The sequence below is a fragment of the Ovis aries genome, chromosome 12, assembly GCF_016772045.2.
Source record: "Ovis aries strain OAR_USU_Benz2616 breed Rambouillet chromosome 12, ARS-UI_Ramb_v3.0, whole genome shotgun sequence".
NCBI lineage: Eukaryota > Metazoa > Chordata > Mammalia > Artiodactyla > Bovidae > Ovis > Ovis aries.
In genome coordinates this window covers 6,679,288-6,700,237 of record NC_056065.1, presented here as the reverse complement: position 1 = coordinate 6,700,237, position 20,950 = coordinate 6,679,288, and the positions used below count along the sequence as shown (strand labels likewise).

Below are 20,950 nucleotides of genomic sequence, written 5' to 3'. Positions count from 1 at the left end.
ACAGTCTGAGCAAAGGCCAAGAAAAGGTGAAATCAGCCAGCTAACTCTGAGGATAAAATCCCACCACAGGGAAATAAAAACAGGTCCATCCAGAAATGTATAAACCAATGTTCACAGCAGCATTATTGATAGTAGCAAAGTGGAAACAACCCAAATCTCCATCAACTTACGGATGGATAAATATAGCCACGTACTGTTTATTGTTTGACAGTTAACAGGAACGGAAGAACTGATACCTGCTATAACATGGATGAACCGCAAAAACATGACGTCAAATGACAAAAGCTAATCCCAAAGGAGCATACTGCATGATTTCATTTATATAAATTACCCAGAACAGGCATGTCTCCAGAGATGGATATTAGACTGGGGGTTGCCTGGGGCTGAGGGAGATGGGGGGGCCTTAGGAGGTAGCTAAGGGATGCAGGGTTTCTTTGGGGGGGTGATGGAAATGCTCTAAAATTGACTGTGGTCACAGGTGACACCTCTCTAGACTAAGAGATACTGATCTACACACTTGGAATGGGTGAAGTATATGATACATGAATTACATCTCAATAGCTTTCTAAAAATCCAAAGGCACTATCTAGATAATGTTCTTAATTCTCTATTTTCGATGGACGTGTTATACTCCATCTGAGTGCCTCCATGCTTTTACAATGTATCCTAAATGAAAAGAAAAGAAGGCAGTGCCTAACTTCAGCTGGTTTGTATAATACAATTTCCGCACAAGTTATTCTGAAATGTAAGAAATAAATATATACAGAACTCCACAGCCATTCACAAAAGTGAAGATGAGAAATGATAATTTTCTGGAACATTCCATTAAACATTATCTGCTGATTTTATCTGGCTTGCCTTATCATGGTAATGCAGGGATCACAAAATAAAATATTGTTCAATAGGAAAAGAAGTCTCTCAACCTGTATGAAGAATGACGCACGATTCTCCACTTTCCTAAGGGTACATCATATACTATAACGCAAATGGCAGAATGCAAGTCAGAGTTTAAGAAATGAGTGCACTTAAAGATTAATAAAATTATAGTAAATTACTAGTAATGAAAATAAAAAGAAAGCTGTCCATGAAAATGAGCATCCTAAAACACTTTATCCTACGCATTAACTGTCGACACATTCAATTTCACACATACCTGCCTTGTGAGTTGATGTAAGTTGCTCTTTAAATCCCATGTCTCAACCTCTAACTTGGCACAGTGACATGACACGACGTTCAGGGATGCCTCCAACGCAAACTGCTTTTTGAAGGTGTCAGACAGTTCTTGTTGAAGGTGTTTCACAACTGCCTAATAAGATGCCTTGTCACTGAGTTTATCAAATCACTTTACTCTTACTATTATGTTAGTAATAGATGACTCCAACACATGTACTTTGAAAACTATCCCCATGGATACCAACTCACCTTTTCCTCCTCCCTGAATGTGGTTAGACCCAGAAGCGCTCCCCTCCGGCTTTCCTGATATTAAGTTCCTAAGACGGAGGAGGCAGCCCCACTCTTCACACCCTGCCCCTCCTGATAAATCTGCAGAGCTTCACCACCTCACCTCCAGAAAGAAACAGGTGTGTAGGTGGGACAAGCGGTGGAAAATTCCACACTGTGAAACCATTTTTCCTCTTTCTTTATTAGAGGCTTCAATTAACATCAGAGATCTTCACACATTCAATCCAGTGCTCAGATCTTTCCAATAGATTCCTTCCTCAGCAGAAAAATGAGGCCATTCCCTTGCTGCTTATATATTTTATATCTAGTCATGTGTCTATGTTAATCCCCAACTCCTAATTTATCCCTCCTCCCCTCCTTTACCCTTGGCTAACCATACTATTCTGCAGGCATCTACATGGGAAAGGATCTGAAAAAGAATGGATATATGTATACCTATACCTGAATCAACTAGCTGTACATCTGAAACTAACGCGAAACTGTAAATCAACTATATTCCAATATAAAAGAATAATGAAATTTTAAAAATGAGGTTGCTCCCATGCCTTCAAGGAGCTTCTATAACCTGGCCTCCCCCTGCCTCCAGACCGCAGCCCCTACAACCCTCTCCCTGACTCACTCCATTCCTGCTGTTCACGAATCCTGCCACCCTCCATTTTTATTGGGTAAACTGGTATTCAAATGATAGTAATTGACCCTTAAAATGAGAATTAGGAGCAAACTGTTTGTAAAAATGTTCTAAGTAAATAGCATAAATAGCAGTGGGAAGATTAAATCAAGAAGAGCTTGGTTAAAGCTCACCACTTGAGTCCCAAATTATGATTTAATGACAAGTATATTTAAATGACTTCTCAATGAATTCTTAATTACAACTCTTTAAAGAGTTGAGAGACCATAAGAATAAATGACTCAAGCCTGAAATGCTTTCCAATTTAATTCGAATTTACATGAATAAAACTAACATTATACCAACAAATATGACAAAAAAGTATGACAAGCTACTGAAGCCAAAGTATGATATATAAGTAATAGCATCTGGGAAACCTGGAATTGACTGTCAAGGCAATCCATGTAACTGAAGCTTAATTTCAAAATATTCAGTTTGAGAGTTTCTTTTATCTGCGTCATCATGATACTGACATGTGGTTACATAGAGATTAAAATTATTATCTGAATAGTAAAAGAGTAAATTACTAATACTGCTGCTAAGTCACTTCAGTCATGTCCGACTCTGCGCGACCCCATAGACGGCAGCCCACCAGGCTCCCCCGTCCCTGGGATTCTCCAGGCAAGAACACTGGAGTGGGTTGCCATTTCCTTCTCCAGTGCATGAAAGTGAAAAGTGAAAGGGAAGTCGCTCAGTTGTGTCCAATCCTCAGCGACCCCATGGACCGCAGCCTTCCAGGCTCCTCCATCCATAGGATTTTCCAGGCAAGAGTACTGGAGTGGGGTGCCATTGCCTTCTCCGAATTACTAATACCCATCTATATTAAAATTTTAGAACTGAATCTCTTAACATTTCATAAGCAACATGATGTCTCCACTCAAAGTGAATCATCTCTCGGGTCTAATTTTTATTTGCTGGATACAAGATGTGCTTTTAGGCTGGTTTAGAGACCATAGATTCACAACCTGTCAGTCAGAAATTTATTTACTATATTTAAATTCACCTTTCTCATTTCATTCAATAGAAATATTTGCTTTCCTACTATGTAGACACTGGTCCAGCCACTGCAATGAACAAACAGAAATTCCTGCACTCGTGATGGAGTACTTTGTAGTTGGCGAGGGAAGAATATTGTCTGTGTGTAGAGAGAGAAGACATAAATGCATATACACGCACAGTAAACTGTCATGTCAGACTCTGCGACCCCATGGACTGTACAAGGGGAATTCTCTAGGCCAGAATGCTGGGGCGGGTGGGGGTGGGGCACGGGCGGGGGTGGGGGTGGGGTAGCCTTTCCCTTTTCCAGGGGATCTTCCCAACCCAAGGATCTAACCCAGGTCTTCCTCATTGCAGGGATTCTTCACCAGCCGAGCCACAAGGGAAACCCAGGAATACTGGAGAGGGTAGCCTATCCCTTCTCCAGCAAATCTTCCCAATCCAGGAATCAAACCGAGGTCTCCTGCAACGCAGGCAGTTTCTCTATCAACTGAGATATGAGGGAAACCCTATATATACCATATACGTACATGTATATGAAATATATACTACGTGATATAGTAGAAAGAGCTAAGAAGAATAAAACAAGGCAGTTTCATAGCTAGAGAAGACTCACGGAGAATAAACATTAAAGACTTGAAGGAGTGAGCCACTAGTGGGAGTAGCATTACCCATAAAGGGAGCAGAAAATGCTAAGACCTTGAAGCAAATACCAGCAACCATTTGCTTTAGTCATGTAAAATACAGTGATGACCTGACAGGCTGTTTTCATGGAATGATGGACACTAATGTCTGCAATGGATTCCGCACAAAATACCTAGAGAAATGTGAACTCTTTTACATCTGAGTGTAGGCAACTCATTTACGTCTGAGGTTAGTGATATTTCTCCTGGCAGTCTTGGTGGAGAAATGAAGCAGTGGGGGAGGGTGGGGTCAGATAATGAAGTGTTTGAATGCTGGGAATAAGCTGGTGGAAAGACTGAATGATGTTAAAGACAGGAAAAAGTTGTTGTAACCTTTTCCTTGGTGGATGGATATCTTTTAGTTTGCAAAGGGACTTAGCTATGGAAATACGTATAGTGTGATGGCTAATGGGCATAAAGGTTCACTTGAGATGATACTAGTCAGCATGGCTTTGTTTTTTCTCTTGCCACCTGTGTGCAGGTGAAGAGTTGAATTTAACCAGAATTACAGATAAGGGCGTAAATGACTGACAATTTTAGGTGGGTACAGAAGAAACAGAAGATACAAAAGGATGAAGGACAGTGGAAATTTGATAGAATCTAGAGAGAGTTTCTGGAGAAGGCACTGCCGACCCACTCCAGTACTCTTGCCGGGAAAATCCCGTGGACAGAGGAGCCTCTTGGGCTGCCGTCTATGGGGTCGCACAGAGTCGGACACGACTGAAGTGACTTAGCAGCAGCAGCAGCAGATTCAACATTTAGCCAGAATTAAGAATCACTTTGAATTTTCTTTCAAGAAGGCGGAGAATTATTTCTCTTTCTGAATACTTACTTCTCTTTCTGCTTTCTCATTTTTATACTGAGGCATTCTCTCAACATGATTCCATCTGTTGACCAACTCCTTGTTTCTTTCCTCCAGCATCAGACTTAGTTTCTCAGGTTCAGAATGAAGTTTTCTCACGATCTGCTGACACTGGTCTTGGATGCTAATGACCATCTTCTCTTGACTGCCAGCTCTGTTTTGTGCATCGTCCAGTTGCTCTCGGAGCAACATGTTTTCACTCTGGAGTTGAGATAATCTCTCCTCTAAGGATTCCTGCTTTCCAGGGTATTCATTCACTTTGCCTTGTTTGTTCTGATACATGCGCTCAATTTCCTGCCTTTGACACTCTGCTTGGCATAAGTCTCTCTGGACACGGTCTAACATCAAAGTCTTTTCTCTGAGATCATCTCTCGTCTGATGCAGCTTGATGTTTAGCTGACTGACTTTATTTTTCTCTTTAGAAAGTTGCTGGGAAAGCATCTCATTGTTACTTTTCAGCTTAGCCATATCGAACTTCATTTGGTCCTGCAAGCGTAACCTCTTCTCTTCTGCTTTCTGGGAGGCAAGTTCCAGGTCTCTTTGTGATGTCTGACCTTGATCATGATCTTGTGTGGCAGCAGCCAGTCTAGAACGGTAGGATTCCACTTCTGTTTCCAGTCTTTGTTTGCTTTGTTTGGCATTTTCCAGCTCAGGGTTTAGCATTGTGTTTTCAGCTATCGGAACGTTAAGCTGACCAGCATGCTGGAATATGGCCTTTGTCAACGTTTCCTTGTTCAATTTGTTTGCCTTTTGAGGATACTCATCTCTCCTTTTGCAGTTTCAATATCCTCAAAACATTTCTTTTCTTGTTCCTGGTTCTGATTTTTCACTGTGTCTATTTCCAGTCTTAGGCTGGCAACTGCATCCTGCATGTGGTTTTTGCGCAGCTGATGTTTTGCTTCTCTACCACTGTCAGAAACCTAAGTGAGACAAAGACTTTTAGTTAGTACTCAATAAAATGACATTTCATCATTTCCTCTGAAATGAAAGACTAACCTGTATGTTTGTACAATGAAAAGACTGCACCAGGTGGATCTCCAAATGGGAAAAATAAGGTTCCATACAAACCTCAGACCTTATACAAGCAGAAATTCCCAAACGTTCAAAAATTTAATGGAAGACAATGAATCCATGAAAGGAGAAAGAAAGCCCAAGGGACTTTTCAAGAAGCTCAGAACTAGAAAGGCTTTTCGCTGAATTACAACAAACACAGAAAGCTTAAACGATTTATAGATCTGACTACACTTAAAAATTGTATCTGATGTGGTATATTTATATAATGGAAAACTACGAAGCCATAAAAAAAGAATGAAATAATGCTATTTGCAGCAACAGGGATGGACCTAGACATGATCACACTAAGCGAAGTAAGTCAGACAAAAGCCAAGTCATACTGCGTATATGTGGAATCTAAAAGGAGCTTATTACGAAACAGAAAGAGACCCACAGACATAGGCGACAAACTTACTCACCATACGGGAAAGGGGGTAGGGGAAGGGATAACTTGGGAGGTTGGGTCTACCATGTACGATTTTTATACAGACAAGTGTATATGAAATAACCAGTAAGGATCTACTATACAACATAAGGAACTACATTTAATATTCTACAAGCAGAATCTGAAGAGGAATGTGTGTGTGTGTGTGTGTGTGTGTGTGTGTGTGTGTGTTAGTCAGTCATGTCCAGCTCTTTGTGACCCCATGGACTGTAGCCCACCAGGCTCCTCTGTCCATGGGATTCTCCAGGCAAGAACACTGGAGTGGGTTGCCATTTCCTCCTCCAGGGGATCTTTCCGACCCAAGGATCAAACCCAGGTCTCTTGCATTGTACGTGGATTCTTTACTGTCTGAGCCAGCAGGGAAGCCCCGTTTATATAATATACACACACACACGCATATATGTCTGAATCACTGCTGTATACCTGAAACTAACACGATATCGTAAATCAATTATAATTCCATAACAACGCCACTTGCTACCTTTAAAAACACTGCATCTAATACCTCCTATACAGCTACTTCAAGTAAGAGCCTTAGCTCTGTATATATTTAAATAAATGAAATTTCATACAAAAATTGTTTTCTTGAGAATATGCTACCTCTCACATTTTAATAGGCAATTGCAAGGCTTATACCTATTGACAACTGTACTAAGCACTTCTACAAACATCAATTAACTCATTAGCTATAATGATTCTGGAAAGGAAGAAGTTAAAACTATATAAGTAAGCTGCAGGCTTTCCACCAGGTCTTCCGACTCTATCAGTCCTCTTACATCAAACCACGGTTACTTCTCTAGTACAAACATATCAATACAAAATAATCCTCCTATTTCATTCATGGTGTATACACTAATGGTAAATAAGGCAAAATTTAGAGAGGTCTTCTTAGAGAATCATGAGATTATTTTCGGCTGCAATAACTTTCATTCTCTCTTCATACTGTTTAAAATAGTAAGATGAGGGAAATACAATGAGAAACATAATTATCACTAAATGTATACTATGGCATAGGTATCACTGTTTTCAAAAGTTCCTTGTACTGACACAGGGCACGGTTCACACTACACAGGGCAGAGGGTTCATTTTCTACAAATACAAGAATGACTTCTGAAGTGTGGTCTCTGAACTGCCTACAGTTTCCTCCTTACCTTCAGTGGAAGTGATAAACTAACCTAGTCATCGATCAAGGAAGGGAAATCTCTACCAAATGCCAGAATACCTACTGTTAGTAGCAAGAGTTTTTTAACTTGTTTTTCCTTGGTGGGAGGGGGACTTTTATAAGTTTATTCTAAAGAAACAACTTTTTAAAGGGTACAAAAGTATTTTTACAACTGATGTCGCAGTTTCTACTAATTGAAAAACTGTAAATGATATGAAAAGGCCATTGATAGGGTACTGGTTAAAAAAATGACAGTGGAGCCAAGAACAGACTCTGATTTAGACGCTGAAGATGATGACATGCCAGGTGTGACCGACACGCTCACTCCAGAGCAGAGGGACTTTTGCTTGGGACATGCCGTCATCAGTGGAGCACACACAGTCCTGGCCTAAACCACAATCAGGGTCCCGGCTCTGAGGGACAGTCGCAAAAATTTTGAGATCAATTCCTATGGAAAATATTAAAGGCCTCTCCTTGGAAGAGGCCATGGTGTGTCCCTACCTGACTGCTGTAGACAAATGGATTCGAATTACAAATACTACTTTCCCAAGCTCTTCCTGAGAGCTTTTTGTTGTGGGAGATCTGCTGCTAGGACCTCGGGCATGGGACCCGGTCTGTGTTTGAGAGGGACATTGGGTGGGGGAGTGAATTCCTCTGCTCTGAGATGCCACTCGGGAGCTCTGCAGAATGAAGGAGAATCAACTTCAAGAGTGTTTGGTTTCTACCAACTGCTGGAAAAAATCCACGGGGAGCATTCCTGCACCTCTTGAGGATGCCAGTTAAACACACCTGTCCTTGAGGACTCTACTGTGAGGGAGAACCCAGCTAGGAAAGCTGGGGCCAGCTCTGAGCTGTTCATGGAGCAGGTGGACGAGGGCTGACAGGCACGGGGGAGGGGGTCCATGACCCTCAGCCACCTGCCAGATGGCAACGGGGAATTTTTAGAGTAAAGCATATCACCATCCTTGGAAGCAGTTTCAGATGACTGAGTTAAGTCATCAAGGTCATTCATGTAATTAATTTCTTCTTTGACCTACACATAAATAATACTGGTTCACAATGTCCTTAAAATATGTATAAAATATACCAAGTGTACAAAGGTGATCAATATCTTTATCAAAGCAAAAGCAGAGCCTTCTTAAAAGAACAGGTTTTTATCAACAGGATAACTTTATTAACAGAGTTTCTAAATTATGTTTTCAAAGTAAATGTCCCTTCAGCAAAGGGAGATTTTCTATTTTGCCACTATTCCTTTTACAAAGTATGTTTTAGAGGATACTATATTTTAAAGTTAATGGGGTTTTTTTTTTTTTACCATACCTTCTTCTTTTCATATGCTGTTTTCCTTGCAGTCCTAAAAAAAACAAATGATTCTTTTCAGGCTAAAATTTAATAACTCAAAAATATAAACAATACCTAAACATTTGTTTTTTATATAACATCTTTGCATTCATAAGTAATTTCTATAAAGGGATGAAACAACAAAAAAGAGTAGCATTAAAGGGCAAAGAAAATATATCTGTAATATTAATAAAACATTAAATTTAGATCAAAGGAAAAGGAAAAACCTAACATTACTTGCATTATGTGATAGAAGCAGTATATCAGGGATTTTTGCAGTTGTCATTTTTAATAAGAACTAACTTTTATGGCAATAAAACCTATTTCGGAAGTATTCCCTAAGTCCTTATAAGAAAGAAATCCTTTTTTTTTAATCACCATGACATTAGCTTTTTGAGGGCTTATTATGCAATGGCTATGCATTATTACAAGCATTTGACATGTCTTAAAGGCATTTTAATCCTCACAGTCATTCTGGGAGATAGGTAATATGTCAGATCCTTTAGTTAGGAAGAAATGGAGCAAAGAAAGGCTGAGGAGCTTGCCCAAGACCACACAGCAGTTCACCAACAGCCCAGAATTCAAACCCAGGAAATCTGGCCTGAACGCTGCTGTTCCAAAATATGCTGAGAAAGTGATACTGAAAAGTCTTTTTTTAAGTCATATGGTACCAAATGAATCTATATTGTTATCTCATGTCTAGCTATAACTACAAATGATAATTCTGAATCTTAAAACATATTTCTAACAACACAAAAAGACTTTAGATGTAGGCAATATTGGAAATCTACTTTCAATAAAGATTTGTTTTCTGTAAAGAAATTCATCAATACACATTCATTCAACCATTCTGCTGTTTCTTCATGCATCTGACATACACTTATTGAGCACATAATATGTGTTAACGACACTTTTAGTACAGGAAGCATGGTTTTTGTCATTTAGGTCTTTATCATGCAAACTAATAAACTGTAAAAGATTGTTAATTGTTTCTATTGAAAATAAACAAAATCCTCCCCTTTTCCCTGGAAGCTATAAACAACTATGAAGTCAACATGCTGTGATGTTTTAGAAAAATCATAGCTACCCATGATGATACTATCAACTAGAATCATCAAGGAATGATTCAATCCTATTCAGTATAACCTAAGTATTTGTAAATTCGTGATTATATACTTCTAAAAAATCTATGTATGACAGAATTAATTTAAGTAATCATCTACATGTTCATTTACATAGGAATATTATGCTTCAGAGCCAATGAACAAGCCCTTACCAAAAACTGCATAGGAACAGAAGTACATATGGACAATAATAATAATGTACAATTAATTTACTGTAATCGTTTAAAGATAATGTCATACAATCAATAAGCTTTCTAATTTGGAAATGCAGATAAGATTAAACTCAATAAACACTTCCTCCGCTGGCTCATTCTCAACAGCATACACACTCTACAAGCTCCCCTCTTCACATAAAACAAGAAATTCCTTTGAGCTCCCCGTTCCTCTTCAGTGACCATCCAGGTCTTAAATTCACGCCATCTGTGACCCTGAGAGCAACCCCACCTCCCGGTGTGAACCACACTCCTACACTCCAGCTCTTCTGTTACTATCCTTAGTTGTTATTGTTACTTCCAAGGACAGGCACGTCTAGGAGGCCCACAGAATGCAAGGCCAGTTTATTGAGCCATGTACACTGCTGTTCACAGATGGAATTTGGTTGACAGTTCCTCTCTTGTCCCGCACTTAGGATGACTAGACAGATGACGTTAGTCACAGCTTCATGGGGTTCTTTTTGGTTTTCAGTCACCAACACTGAAAAACCCTCATTTTCTTTCTAACGTAAAGAAACAACATTGTCACTGAGGCAATGAAGTACAGGTCTTCAAGGTGGGAACCACAGTACAGCCAGCTCAGCAGTCTGTTGTGAGCACCAGCCAAAGGAATTTACCCGAAGCACTGAGAAGAGAGCCTGGCCCACAGTGAGTGCTTAGCCACAGTTTAAACAGAAATCACCAAGAGAATCGGCTCCATTTCTGACAGGAGCTCAGCGCGGCATGGGGCCCAGGTACCAGGGACACACCACCTGTGCAGTGAGCCACACAAGCCCGCCCAAAGCCTGCACCTCAGCCCCCAAGTCTAAGGAAGGGACATCCAGAGTTGAGAAAGAAAAGTGCAACTATCAGAGCAGATGCAAACTCCAACTTCCACCAAGAAACTAAAAATACAGAATGCCCAAAAGAACTCCTTGGCCCCATGGTTCACAAACCAAACGATGCTGACAGGCAGAATCCCTTGGTGGAGAGGTCTCACCACGGGGCTCAAGGTCACCTCGGGGATAGGTAAAGGAAAACCTTCTGCTACCACCACCCGCCAAATAGCTCCAAGTAGAGTCTGGCCTCCTGCTTGTGATGAACCAAATTGCTGGCCTTGAGCCTGAATTCCTAATTCACACTTGGAGAAGGAAATGGCAACCCACTCCAGTAATCCCATGGACAGAAGAGCCTGGTAGGCTGCAGTCCATGGGGTCACAAAGAGTCGGACATGACTGAGCAACTTCACTTCACTTGAAGCCAAGGACTAAGCTAAGTTCAAACCTAAAGTCCAGTCACAGCTACCGCCACTCAACTTTTTAGGGAATGACCACGGAATCAGACGGGAAAGTGGCCTGGGCACTGGTAACACTCTTCCAAGTTGGAGGGCACTATTCCTTCAGTCAGAAGGAATGCCACGCACCTGACTCCACCTCTGAAACTTCTACTTCAAGGCACGCCAGACACTGTTTTTGCCTCCTTCTTCTAGACCTATCTTGAGTCAGAGAAGAGAGATGTTCAGCAACTGCATGTTTGTGGCAAGATCCAAAGCTAAGTGTCCAACATAGAAAGAACATGGACAGAGGGATCTATCACATGCCCCAAACACCACATGCGTCATCTTCAAAAAAAAAAAAAAAAGAAACAAACCATCCAGTAACCAGCACCTAAAGCCACTCACCATAAAAGAGCAGCATCTGAACATGCTGGCGACGGAATGAAAACCAACACTGCAGAGTGGTTTGAATCTTTATATTTTAACACTTGCTTCTTACAGCTGCTTTATTTTATATCCCTTGCACAACAACCTACAGGGCAAGCTGCCAAGCACTATGATTCAGAGACTATACAGTGCGCAGGCGCAGGGCAAGATAACCTTTACCTTGACTTATTTACTGCAGCTAAGACTTTGTTTTGGGGAACTTCCTTATCAACTTAGAATCCGTTTTGTCCCAGGGTCTGTTCCTTTTGAGGAATCAGAGAAACATCCCTGTGTGCAAGAAATGTTCTTTTCCCACGGGAACAAATAGGATTCTTAGCTGAACATCTCGCTTGCAAGAATGTTCAGCTCTGCAGAACATCTCATTTGCAAGAATGTTCAGCCCTGGTTGAGAGTCTCGTTTGCAAGCACTTCTCAACCTTCTTTATACCTTGTTCCCTACAGAACACCCTGAATACTCACAGGTAGAACTCTGCAACTCTTCTGTTACTTTATTTCCCACCACCAGATGTTCGTAAGAACTCAAGACACAGAATCAAACTGCAGTAAGTCCCCTACATGCGAACAAGCTCCATTCCAAGAACATGTCCCTAAAGCCAATTTGTTTATAAGTCCAACAAAGTTAGCACTGGTACCCAACTAACAAAATCAGCTATATAGTACTGTACTATAGTTGGTTTATAACACTTTTCACACAAATGAAACAAACACAAAAAAAAATAAAGAAAACATTTTTTTTAAACTACAGTAAAAAACTACAGTACAACAGCTAGCACACCGGGGCAAGAAGAGTTACTGACTAAACAGGCAAGAAGAGTTACTGACTAGAGGAGGAGGGAGATGGTAGAGCTGAAGGATCATCAGCAACAGATGGAGGACAACCTGCAATTTCACTCCTGCCTGATGGGGATGGGATGCATATTTGCATCTTTCAAAGTTCACAACTTGAAGGTTCATATGTAAGGGTACTACTGTAACACTAAAGGATGAATCCCCAGCATGTTATGCACAATGACACAGCCCATCCACCTGCGAGAAGCCCTGCAAACCACAATGTCTGGGGTAAACATGAGCTAGAGAAAAACAGCTATCCATCAAAGTTTATATAAACTCCTCAACTGAACAGAATTCTCTGGTGGTCCTGTGGTTAGGACTCCAGGAAGGTGGCATAGGTTGGATCCTTGGTCAGGGGACCTTAAATCCCACAAGCGGAGTGACCAAAAAGAAAAGATAAAGAAGATAAATTCCTCAATTAAAAAATGTTAAAACCTTAACTTTTCGATAAACTGTTCTCCTAGTCTGATTGAGGTAAATGTTATCTGAGATTCAGGTGCTTTGGAGATGGCTTGTTATTTATCCATTCTGCAAAAACGATTATCTATTTTTTTTTAATTGAACCTGAACTATAACCTCAGCAGCAGCCCCTCAAGAGCAGCTTACCGTCGCTCCATCCTATCGACAGTGCTGGCGGTGGGACCGCGAGCATCACTCGACCCTCCAGCCTGGACTATCACAAGACCACCGGCTCCCAGTTCTTGCCCCCACCCCACCCCCTCCCTTACACCACCACCCCCGCGGCCGTTCCACAGCTCGGCCTGTCTCCAGGAGCAGAAAGGAACGGAGCGATCTTCCTCACTTCCATCTTGTGCAAATACACAGCTCAACAGGGAGTTTCCAGTTACCAGTACGATTTATGGGATCCGCGACTGAGCGCACAGGCGGGAGGAAAGCCGCGCTTCTGCAAAAACTACTCATAGCATACAAAACTCATAACAGACTTCTCCGCCCCAGAGCGTGAGTCCTTATTTCTAACAATTTTTCCAAGTGCAAACTCGTAATACAGCAAACGGAAGCAGGTAGGAAGCAGAGCTTCTGCACAGTGAGGTGATCTTAGAGCTCATCCCGAGCAGTAACTGGACGCCAGCCGCCGCCTAGAGGACCGGCCCGGCCGCCTCGGGACCCCAGCAGACCGCCCGCCGGCCGCCTGACCCAAGGTCCCGGAGCGCCAACCCAGACGCGACCCGCGAGAGGGCCTGGCTCTACCGAAGCCGCCCCGCCCCAGGGTCTCGAGGGAAGCGAGCTCCCACCGGACTGACCCAGGGGCCCCTAGGCCCGGGGGCAGAGCGAGGCGCGGGGCCCCGGCCCGCGGTCCCAGCGCCCGCCACTGTACGCCCCCAGGTGCGTGATTACCTCCCGCGCTCGGCTCACCTGGTCTGTGGCGTCTCGGGTCCCGCCCGCGCGGGGACAGGCCAAGGGCGCGGGCGTGCGCTCCGCTCCTACCCGCGTCTCGCCGTCGCTCTGTGTGTCTGGAGGCCCCCGAGTCGCCCTCCTCCCCGCCGGCTGGCGCTGAGGCTGCTCCAGGCGCGGGGCACCGAGGGCCGAGCCTTGGGCAGGACCAGGGGAGGCGGAGCCTGAGCCGGGGGCGGGCCCCAACTTAGAGGCGGAGCCGGAGGGGCGCGGCGGGGCGGAGAGGCGGGGCCAGAGACCGCGGGACCCTCCGCGGCCGGGCAAAGCCAGGGGCGGGGCCCCCTCAAGGGGGCTGGGGGGCGTGGCCCGAGCCGAGTGGGTGGGGTCGGTAGGGTCAGTGGGCGGGCCCGCAGTGGGTGGGGCCCCGTCTGGAGTCGGCTGGGTGGGGATCCTAACCGACGAGAGGGCTATGCGCTGCCCCGGGAGCATCTAGGGAAACTTTAGACCGTCAAGGGATGAACCCAGGGGCTGACCTTGCTGATCTCTGTGAGCAATGCATCCCTGTTCTCAGGTCTCGGTGTAGCATCCTCTTTTGGAAGCAAGCCAGGCAACACACCACAAACCCAAGTTGAGCACCGTGCTCTGCTACTCTGAGTGATGCCAGAGCCTTTACCCTGTCTGTGCCTGTGACCTTTCCCAGACAGGGAGGGACCAGCAGAAAGTCAGGCCATGCCAAGGCGGTCATGCTGCCAAGACCCTGGTCGATTCCAGTTGACGGAAATTCCCCTAAATTCCCAACGATGCATGCTGCCAGAGTGAAGACTGTCTTTCCTCTCCTGTTCCTTGCTCTCTGCTTGCTTGGGTTCTCTCTCACTCACGGGTTGGAGAATAAATTTGATGTCAAATGATGCTAGTGGAGGTGACAGAATCCCAGCTGAGGTATTTAAAATCTTAAAAGATGATCCTGTTAAAGTGCTGCACTCCATATGTCAGCAAATTTGAAAACGTCAGCACTGGCCGCAGGACTGGAAAAGGCCAGTTTTCAGTCCAATTCCAAAAAGGGCAATGCTAAAAAATGTTCAAACTAATGTACAATTGCGTTCATTTCATGTGCTAGCGAGGTTAGGCTCAAAATCCTTCAAGTTTCAGCAGTATATGAACTGAGAACTTTCAAAATCTACAAGCTCGGTTTAGAAAAGACAAAGGAACCAGAGATCAAATTGCCAACATTTGCTGGATCATGGGAAAAGCAAGATAATTCCCCCCAAAATCTACCTCTGCCTTACTATGTTAAAGCCTTTGACTGTGTGGATCACAACAAACTGTGGAAAACTCTTCAAGAGATGGGAATACTAGACCACCTTTCTTGTCTCCTGGGAAACTTGTATATGGGTCAAGAAGCAACAGAACTGGACATGGAACAATGGACTGGTTCAAAAGCAGGAAAGGAGTAGGTCCAAGGTGTTTAAGGCCACCCTGCTTATAGGAGGATATTACCAACAACCTCAGATACGCAGATGATACCACTCTAATGGCAGAAAGCAGAGGAACTAAAGAGCCCCTTGATGAGTGTGAAAGCGGAGTGAAAAAACTGGCTTCAAAACTAAGATCATGGCATCCAGTCCCATCACTGAATGGTAAACGGAAAAAAGTGGAAGCAGTGACAGATTGTATTTTCCTTTGCCCCAATCCCAAAGAAGGACAGTACCAAAGAATGTTCAAACTACTGCACAACTGCACTCATTTCACATGCTAAAGTAATGTTCAAAATCCTTCAAGTTGGGCTTCAAAAGCGTGTGAACAGAAAACTTTCAACTGTTCCAGCTGGATTTAGAAAAGGCAAAGGAACCAGAAATCAAATTGCCAACATCTGCTGGATCATGGAAAAACCTAGAGAATTCCGGAAAAACATCTACTTCTGCTTCATTGACTATGCTAAAGCCTTTGACTGTGTAGACCACAACAAACTGTGGAAAATTCTTAAAGAGATGGAAATACCAGACCATCTTACCTGCTTCCTGCAAAACCTGTATGCAGCAACAGTAGGAACTGGACATGGAACAGTGCACTGGTTCAAAATTGGGAAAGGAGTATGTCAAAGCTGTATATATAATGGATATAATTTGAGCAAACTCTGGGAGGACAGAGGAGTCTGGCATGCTGCAGTCCATGGGGTCACAAAGAGTTCGACATGACTTAGTGACTGAATAACAACAATAACAACATGGGAATCATAGTGCCATATACTGGCTGTTTGTGAACCACCCAGTCATTTAACCTTTGGTTTCCTCAGTTTCCTCATCTGTAAATTAGAAATTTTAAAAATAATCACTGGACAAGCATGTGTGCTAAGTCATATCTGACTCTTTGGAACCCCATGGACTGTATCCCGCCAGACTCCTGTGTCCATGGAATTTTCCAGGCAAGAATACTGGAGTGGATTGTCATTTCCTCCTACAGGGGATTTTCCTGACCCAGGGATTGAACCTGAATCTCTTTTGTCTCCAAATTGGTGGGCAGATTCTTTACCACTGCACCACCTAGGAAGCCCAACAAGCATGTATCACGTTTAAATGAGCTAATCAGTGGCTACTTATCTGAAGGAGGCAGGGAGACCAGGAATCGTCCACCTTGGATATTTAAAAATTAAATGCTAGTCGGAGGCCTTCCCTGGGGGTCCAGTCGTTAAGAATCTATCTTACAAAGCAGGGGGGCACTGGCTCCATCCCTGGCTAGGGAATTAAGATCCCACAGGCCATGGAGCCTGCAACTACTGAGCCTACACACTGCAACTGCAGAGAAGCCCTCGAACAGCCTGAGCACTGCAACGAAGATGCCGCAACTAAGACAAAACACAGCTTAAACAAATAAAAGAATTAGTCGTCTTACATATGCAAGTAGATAAATGCCAATGGGTATGTCTTACTGTAACTCAAAGTGGGAGTCTTGCTGCTCAAAAACCAATAAAGAGGCAAGGTTAGTGGAAAGGAAAGTTGGCTTTATTTCAGATGCTGGCAACACATGATGGGGAGTGGAGAGCAGATTTCTGTCCAAAAGCTGACTCTCCACATCCATGTGACTCTCCTATTTTAATTCTTTTTATTTTGAATTAGCATTATATTTACAGAAAACTTGCAAAAATAGTACAGTTTCCATATACTTCTCACCCAGGTTCCCCTAAAATTAACATCTAATACAATCATGGTTAACAGAACCAGGAACTTAACATCAGTACATTACTATTAACTAAAGGCCATATTCAAAAAATCAGGAACATTTCCAGCTTATCTTGCTTAGGTGGAAGATGAAGTTGAAACATTACCCAACACTTTAGGGAGAAATGGGGTGTTCTGTTCTCACCATTACTACTAGTGGAATATCGACTGTAAATGTTTTACAAACTGAGTACTGTTTAAACTTAACCAGAAACTGGGCTCAGTGGTAGATTCCAGCGATTTCTTTTAGAAAGATATTATCTTACCCACAGTCTGGATTTAGAAGAAAAACTAACCCCAAATTCTATTGGTTAGTTTGTAATCTTATCCTATGAGAAATACTTTCAGTCTCCCTGTCTCTGCTGCTGCTGCTGCTGCTGCTGCTCCTGCTGCTGCTACTAAGTTGCTTCAGTCGTGTTCGACTCTGTGCGACCCCATGGACGGCAGCCCACCAGGCTCCTCTGTCCATGGAATTTTCGAGGCAAGAGTACGGGAGTGGGGTGCCATCGCCTTCTTTGCTCTCTGTCTCTAGAGCATGCTTAATGTCTGGAGAGACTAATGATGCAAGGGGCTTCCCAGGTGGTGCTAGTGGTAAAGAACCCACCTGTCAATGCAGGAGACGTAAGAGATGAGGGGTTCAATCCTTGGGTCGGAAAGATCCCCTGAAGGGCATGGCAACCCACTCCAGTATTCTCCCCTGGAGAAGCCCATGGACAGAGGAGCCTGGCGGGCTACAGTCCATAGGATCACATATTTGGACACCACTGAAGTGACCGAGCATGCATGCACAATGATGCAAGAGAAAGAACATTCAGGACATGTTGGGTGGGGATCAGCATAACCTTAAGGTATGAGAGGGAGAACCTAGGGCTCTAGAGTTCTGAAGACCACGCACAACATAAGATGCACCTTATCAGGTTACACCCAAAGCCCGCACCTCCCAATGTTTCTCCTCCAATCTATGGGTTGTGACGAATGACAAACATCCCACAACCATGGATTCCTTTACTCAAAGCTTTGATGGCTCCACATTTACTAGGCAGGGGAATCTCAATTCACAAACCCTAGTCCAGGGTTGTTCAGACATCCCAGCGCACCTTTCCAACTTCTATCTTTTGTCTCATGAAACCCTGGCTCCAGCAAAGCCATGTACTGGCTGCCTCTTGAGACTGCCCTTGGCACTCCTGCCTTCATGTTTTTGACATGCAGGGCTTCTATCTGCTTGAGTCGATCCATTCGTCAAGGTTGCACTCCAGCCTGATCGCTTTGGAGAAGACACCCTTAGGACTGTCTGTCCAAGTCATCCAGTAATAGTCCTCTTTTGCTTTGTGCCAATCATTCTGGTATCCTGATCTGTTAATTAGGTCACCATCTGAAGTTCCACTGGTAAGTCCTTGTTGTTTGAGTCCCACCAAGATTATAGCTATAGCTATATATATATATATAAGTTAAGTAAATTAAGTCGCTCAGTCATGTCCAACTCGTTGTGACCCCATGGACTGTAGCCCACCAGGCCCTCCGTCCATGGGATTCTCCAGGCAAGAATACTGGAGTGGGTTGCCATGTCCTTCTCCAGGGGATCTTCCCGACCCAGGGATCGAACCCAGGTCTCCTGTATTAGAGGCAGACACTTTAACCTCTGAGCCATCAACGCAGCCCTATGTATATATACGTTGGCCGCTCCAAGCAGCTAACAGGATCTTAGTTCCACAATCAAGGATAGAACCCATGCCCCTTGCAGTGGAAGCAGAGAGTCCTAACCAGGGATCTCCAGGGAATTCTGAATCCCACCTAGATTATAAACTCCTCCAGTCAGACATACTAATTTTTGCCTTTACAACCCCCAAGACACATTAGTAGAAAGCCTGGTAAGTGAGGGACGGGGATTCCTTATTTTATTGGATTCTCATGTTGATGCTATGTTTCTGGCGATTGTCTCAGTACTTAGTGGAGAAAAGCGTAGTTTTTCTCTGTTAAGAGATATCCTAGTTTTTCTCTGATAACCTATCATGAAATTGTTATCTATGAATTCCAGTGTCTTTCAGAGAGTTGAGAATGGCCAGCAAACCTTCAAATGGCTGTGCTTTGGCAAACAGCCACAAAATACTGCATTTGTCTTTATAGTGTTAACTCACAGATTTTTCATAGTCAGTTTTCAACTTAAAACAACAGCCATCAGATGACTTAACAGAGTACTTTATCCTTTAATCCTTTTAAAGGATTTATCCTTTTAAAGGAAATAGTTGCCATATTCAGGTTCTTTTTCACTGGAAGTTATGGCTAAGTGCTGACCTTAGCACGTTTGGAAAACATATTCATTTGTGGATATTGTTGCTTCATTACACTTTAATGAGCCTGGATAACGTACGTAACAATGTCGCAAACCTGAGAACTAAAGAAGCTCATTAACTCAGCTTGACTTTACTGTGGAAGTGACAAATAGATTCAAGAGATGAGATCTGATGGACAGAGTGTCTAAAGAACTATGGACGGAGGTTCGGGACATTGTACAAACCATCCCCCCAAAAAAAGAAAAGAAAAAAGGCAAAATGGTTCTCTGAGGAGGCCTTACAAATAGCTATGAAACGAAGAGTAGCAAAAGGCACAGGATAAAGGGAAAGATATATGCATCTGAATGCAGAGTTGCAACGAATATCAAGGAGGGATAAGAAAGCCTTCCTAAATAATCATTGCAAAGAAATAGAGGAAAACAATACAATGCGAAAGACTAGAAATCTCTTCAAGAAAATTAGAGATACCAAGGGAACATTTCACGCAAAGATGGGCACATAAAGGACAGAAATGGTATGGACCTAACAGAAGCAGAAGATATTAAATAGAGGTGGCAAGAATACACAGAACTATACAAAAAAGATCTTCATGACCCAGATAACCACAATGGTGTGATCATTCACCTAGAGCCAGACATCCTGGAATGTGAAGTCAAGTGGGCCTTTGGAGGCATCACTATGAGCAAAGGTAGTGGAGGTGATGAAATTCCAGCTGAGCTGTTTCAAATCCTAAAAGATGATGCTGTTTAAGTGCTAAACTCAATATGCCAACAAATTTAGAAAAGTCAGCAGTGGCCACAGGACTGGAAAAGGTCAGTTTTCATTCCAATCCCAAAGAAGGACAATGCCAAAGAATGCTTGAACTACCACACAATTGCACTCATCTCACATACTAGCAAAGTGATGCTCAAAGTTCTCCAAGCTAGGTTTCAACAGTACCTGAACTGAAAACTCAGATGTTCAAGCTATACATAGAAAAGGCAGAGAACCAGAGATCAAATTGCCAACATCCACTGGATCATCCAAAAAGCTAGAGAATTCCAGAAAAACATCTACTTCTGCTTCATTGACTATGCTAAAGCCTTTGACTGTGTGGACCATGACAAACTGTGGGAAATTCTCAGAGAAAGAAATACCAGACCACCTGACCTGCCTCCTGAGAAATCTGTATGCAGGTCAAGAAGCAACAGTTAGAACTGGACATGGAACAATGGACTGGTCCAAAATTAGAAAGGAGTATGTCAAGGCTGTACATTGTCATCCTGCTTATTTAACTTATATGCAGAGTACATCATGTGAAATGCCAGACTGGATGAAGCACAAGCTGGAATCAAGACTGCCAGGAGAAAAATCAATAACCTCGATATCCAGATGACACCACCCTTATGGCAGAAAGTAAAGAAGAACTAAAGAGCCTCTTGATGAAAGTGAAAGAGGAGAGTGAAAAGTTGGGTTAAAACTCAACATTCAGAAAACTAAGATCATGGCATCCGGTCCCATCACTTCATGGCAAATAGATAGGCAGTGGAAACAGTGGCAGAGTTTATTTTGG

At 43.1% G+C, this 20,950-nt stretch overlaps 1 protein-coding gene across 3 annotated transcripts in view; it reads right to left on the bottom strand.

Moving 5' to 3' along the window:
* The window catches only part of LOC105605798 (ankyrin repeat domain-containing protein 26-like), a 59,790-nt gene extending 45,720 nt beyond the window's left edge, over nt 1-14,070 (bottom strand). For 2 of the 3 annotated variants that reach the window (XR_009595799.1, XM_042257065.2), the window contains exons 1-3: nt 13,914-14,070; nt 8,650-8,683; nt 4,640-5,589 (exon numbers count right to left, since the gene is read on the bottom strand). Coding sequence is in view for 1 of the 3 variants with exons in the window: in XM_042257065.2 (XP_042112999.1) it covers nt 4,640-5,332 (693 nt within the window). In the remaining 2 variants the exon portion in view is untranslated. Of the gene's footprint in view, nt 1-1,153; nt 1,307-4,639; nt 5,590-8,649; nt 8,684-13,913 lie in introns of all 3 variants that reach the window. The other variant, XR_009595798.1, reaches the window with a different exon arrangement.
* Between the last annotated feature and the right edge of the window lie 6,880 nt (nt 14,071-20,950).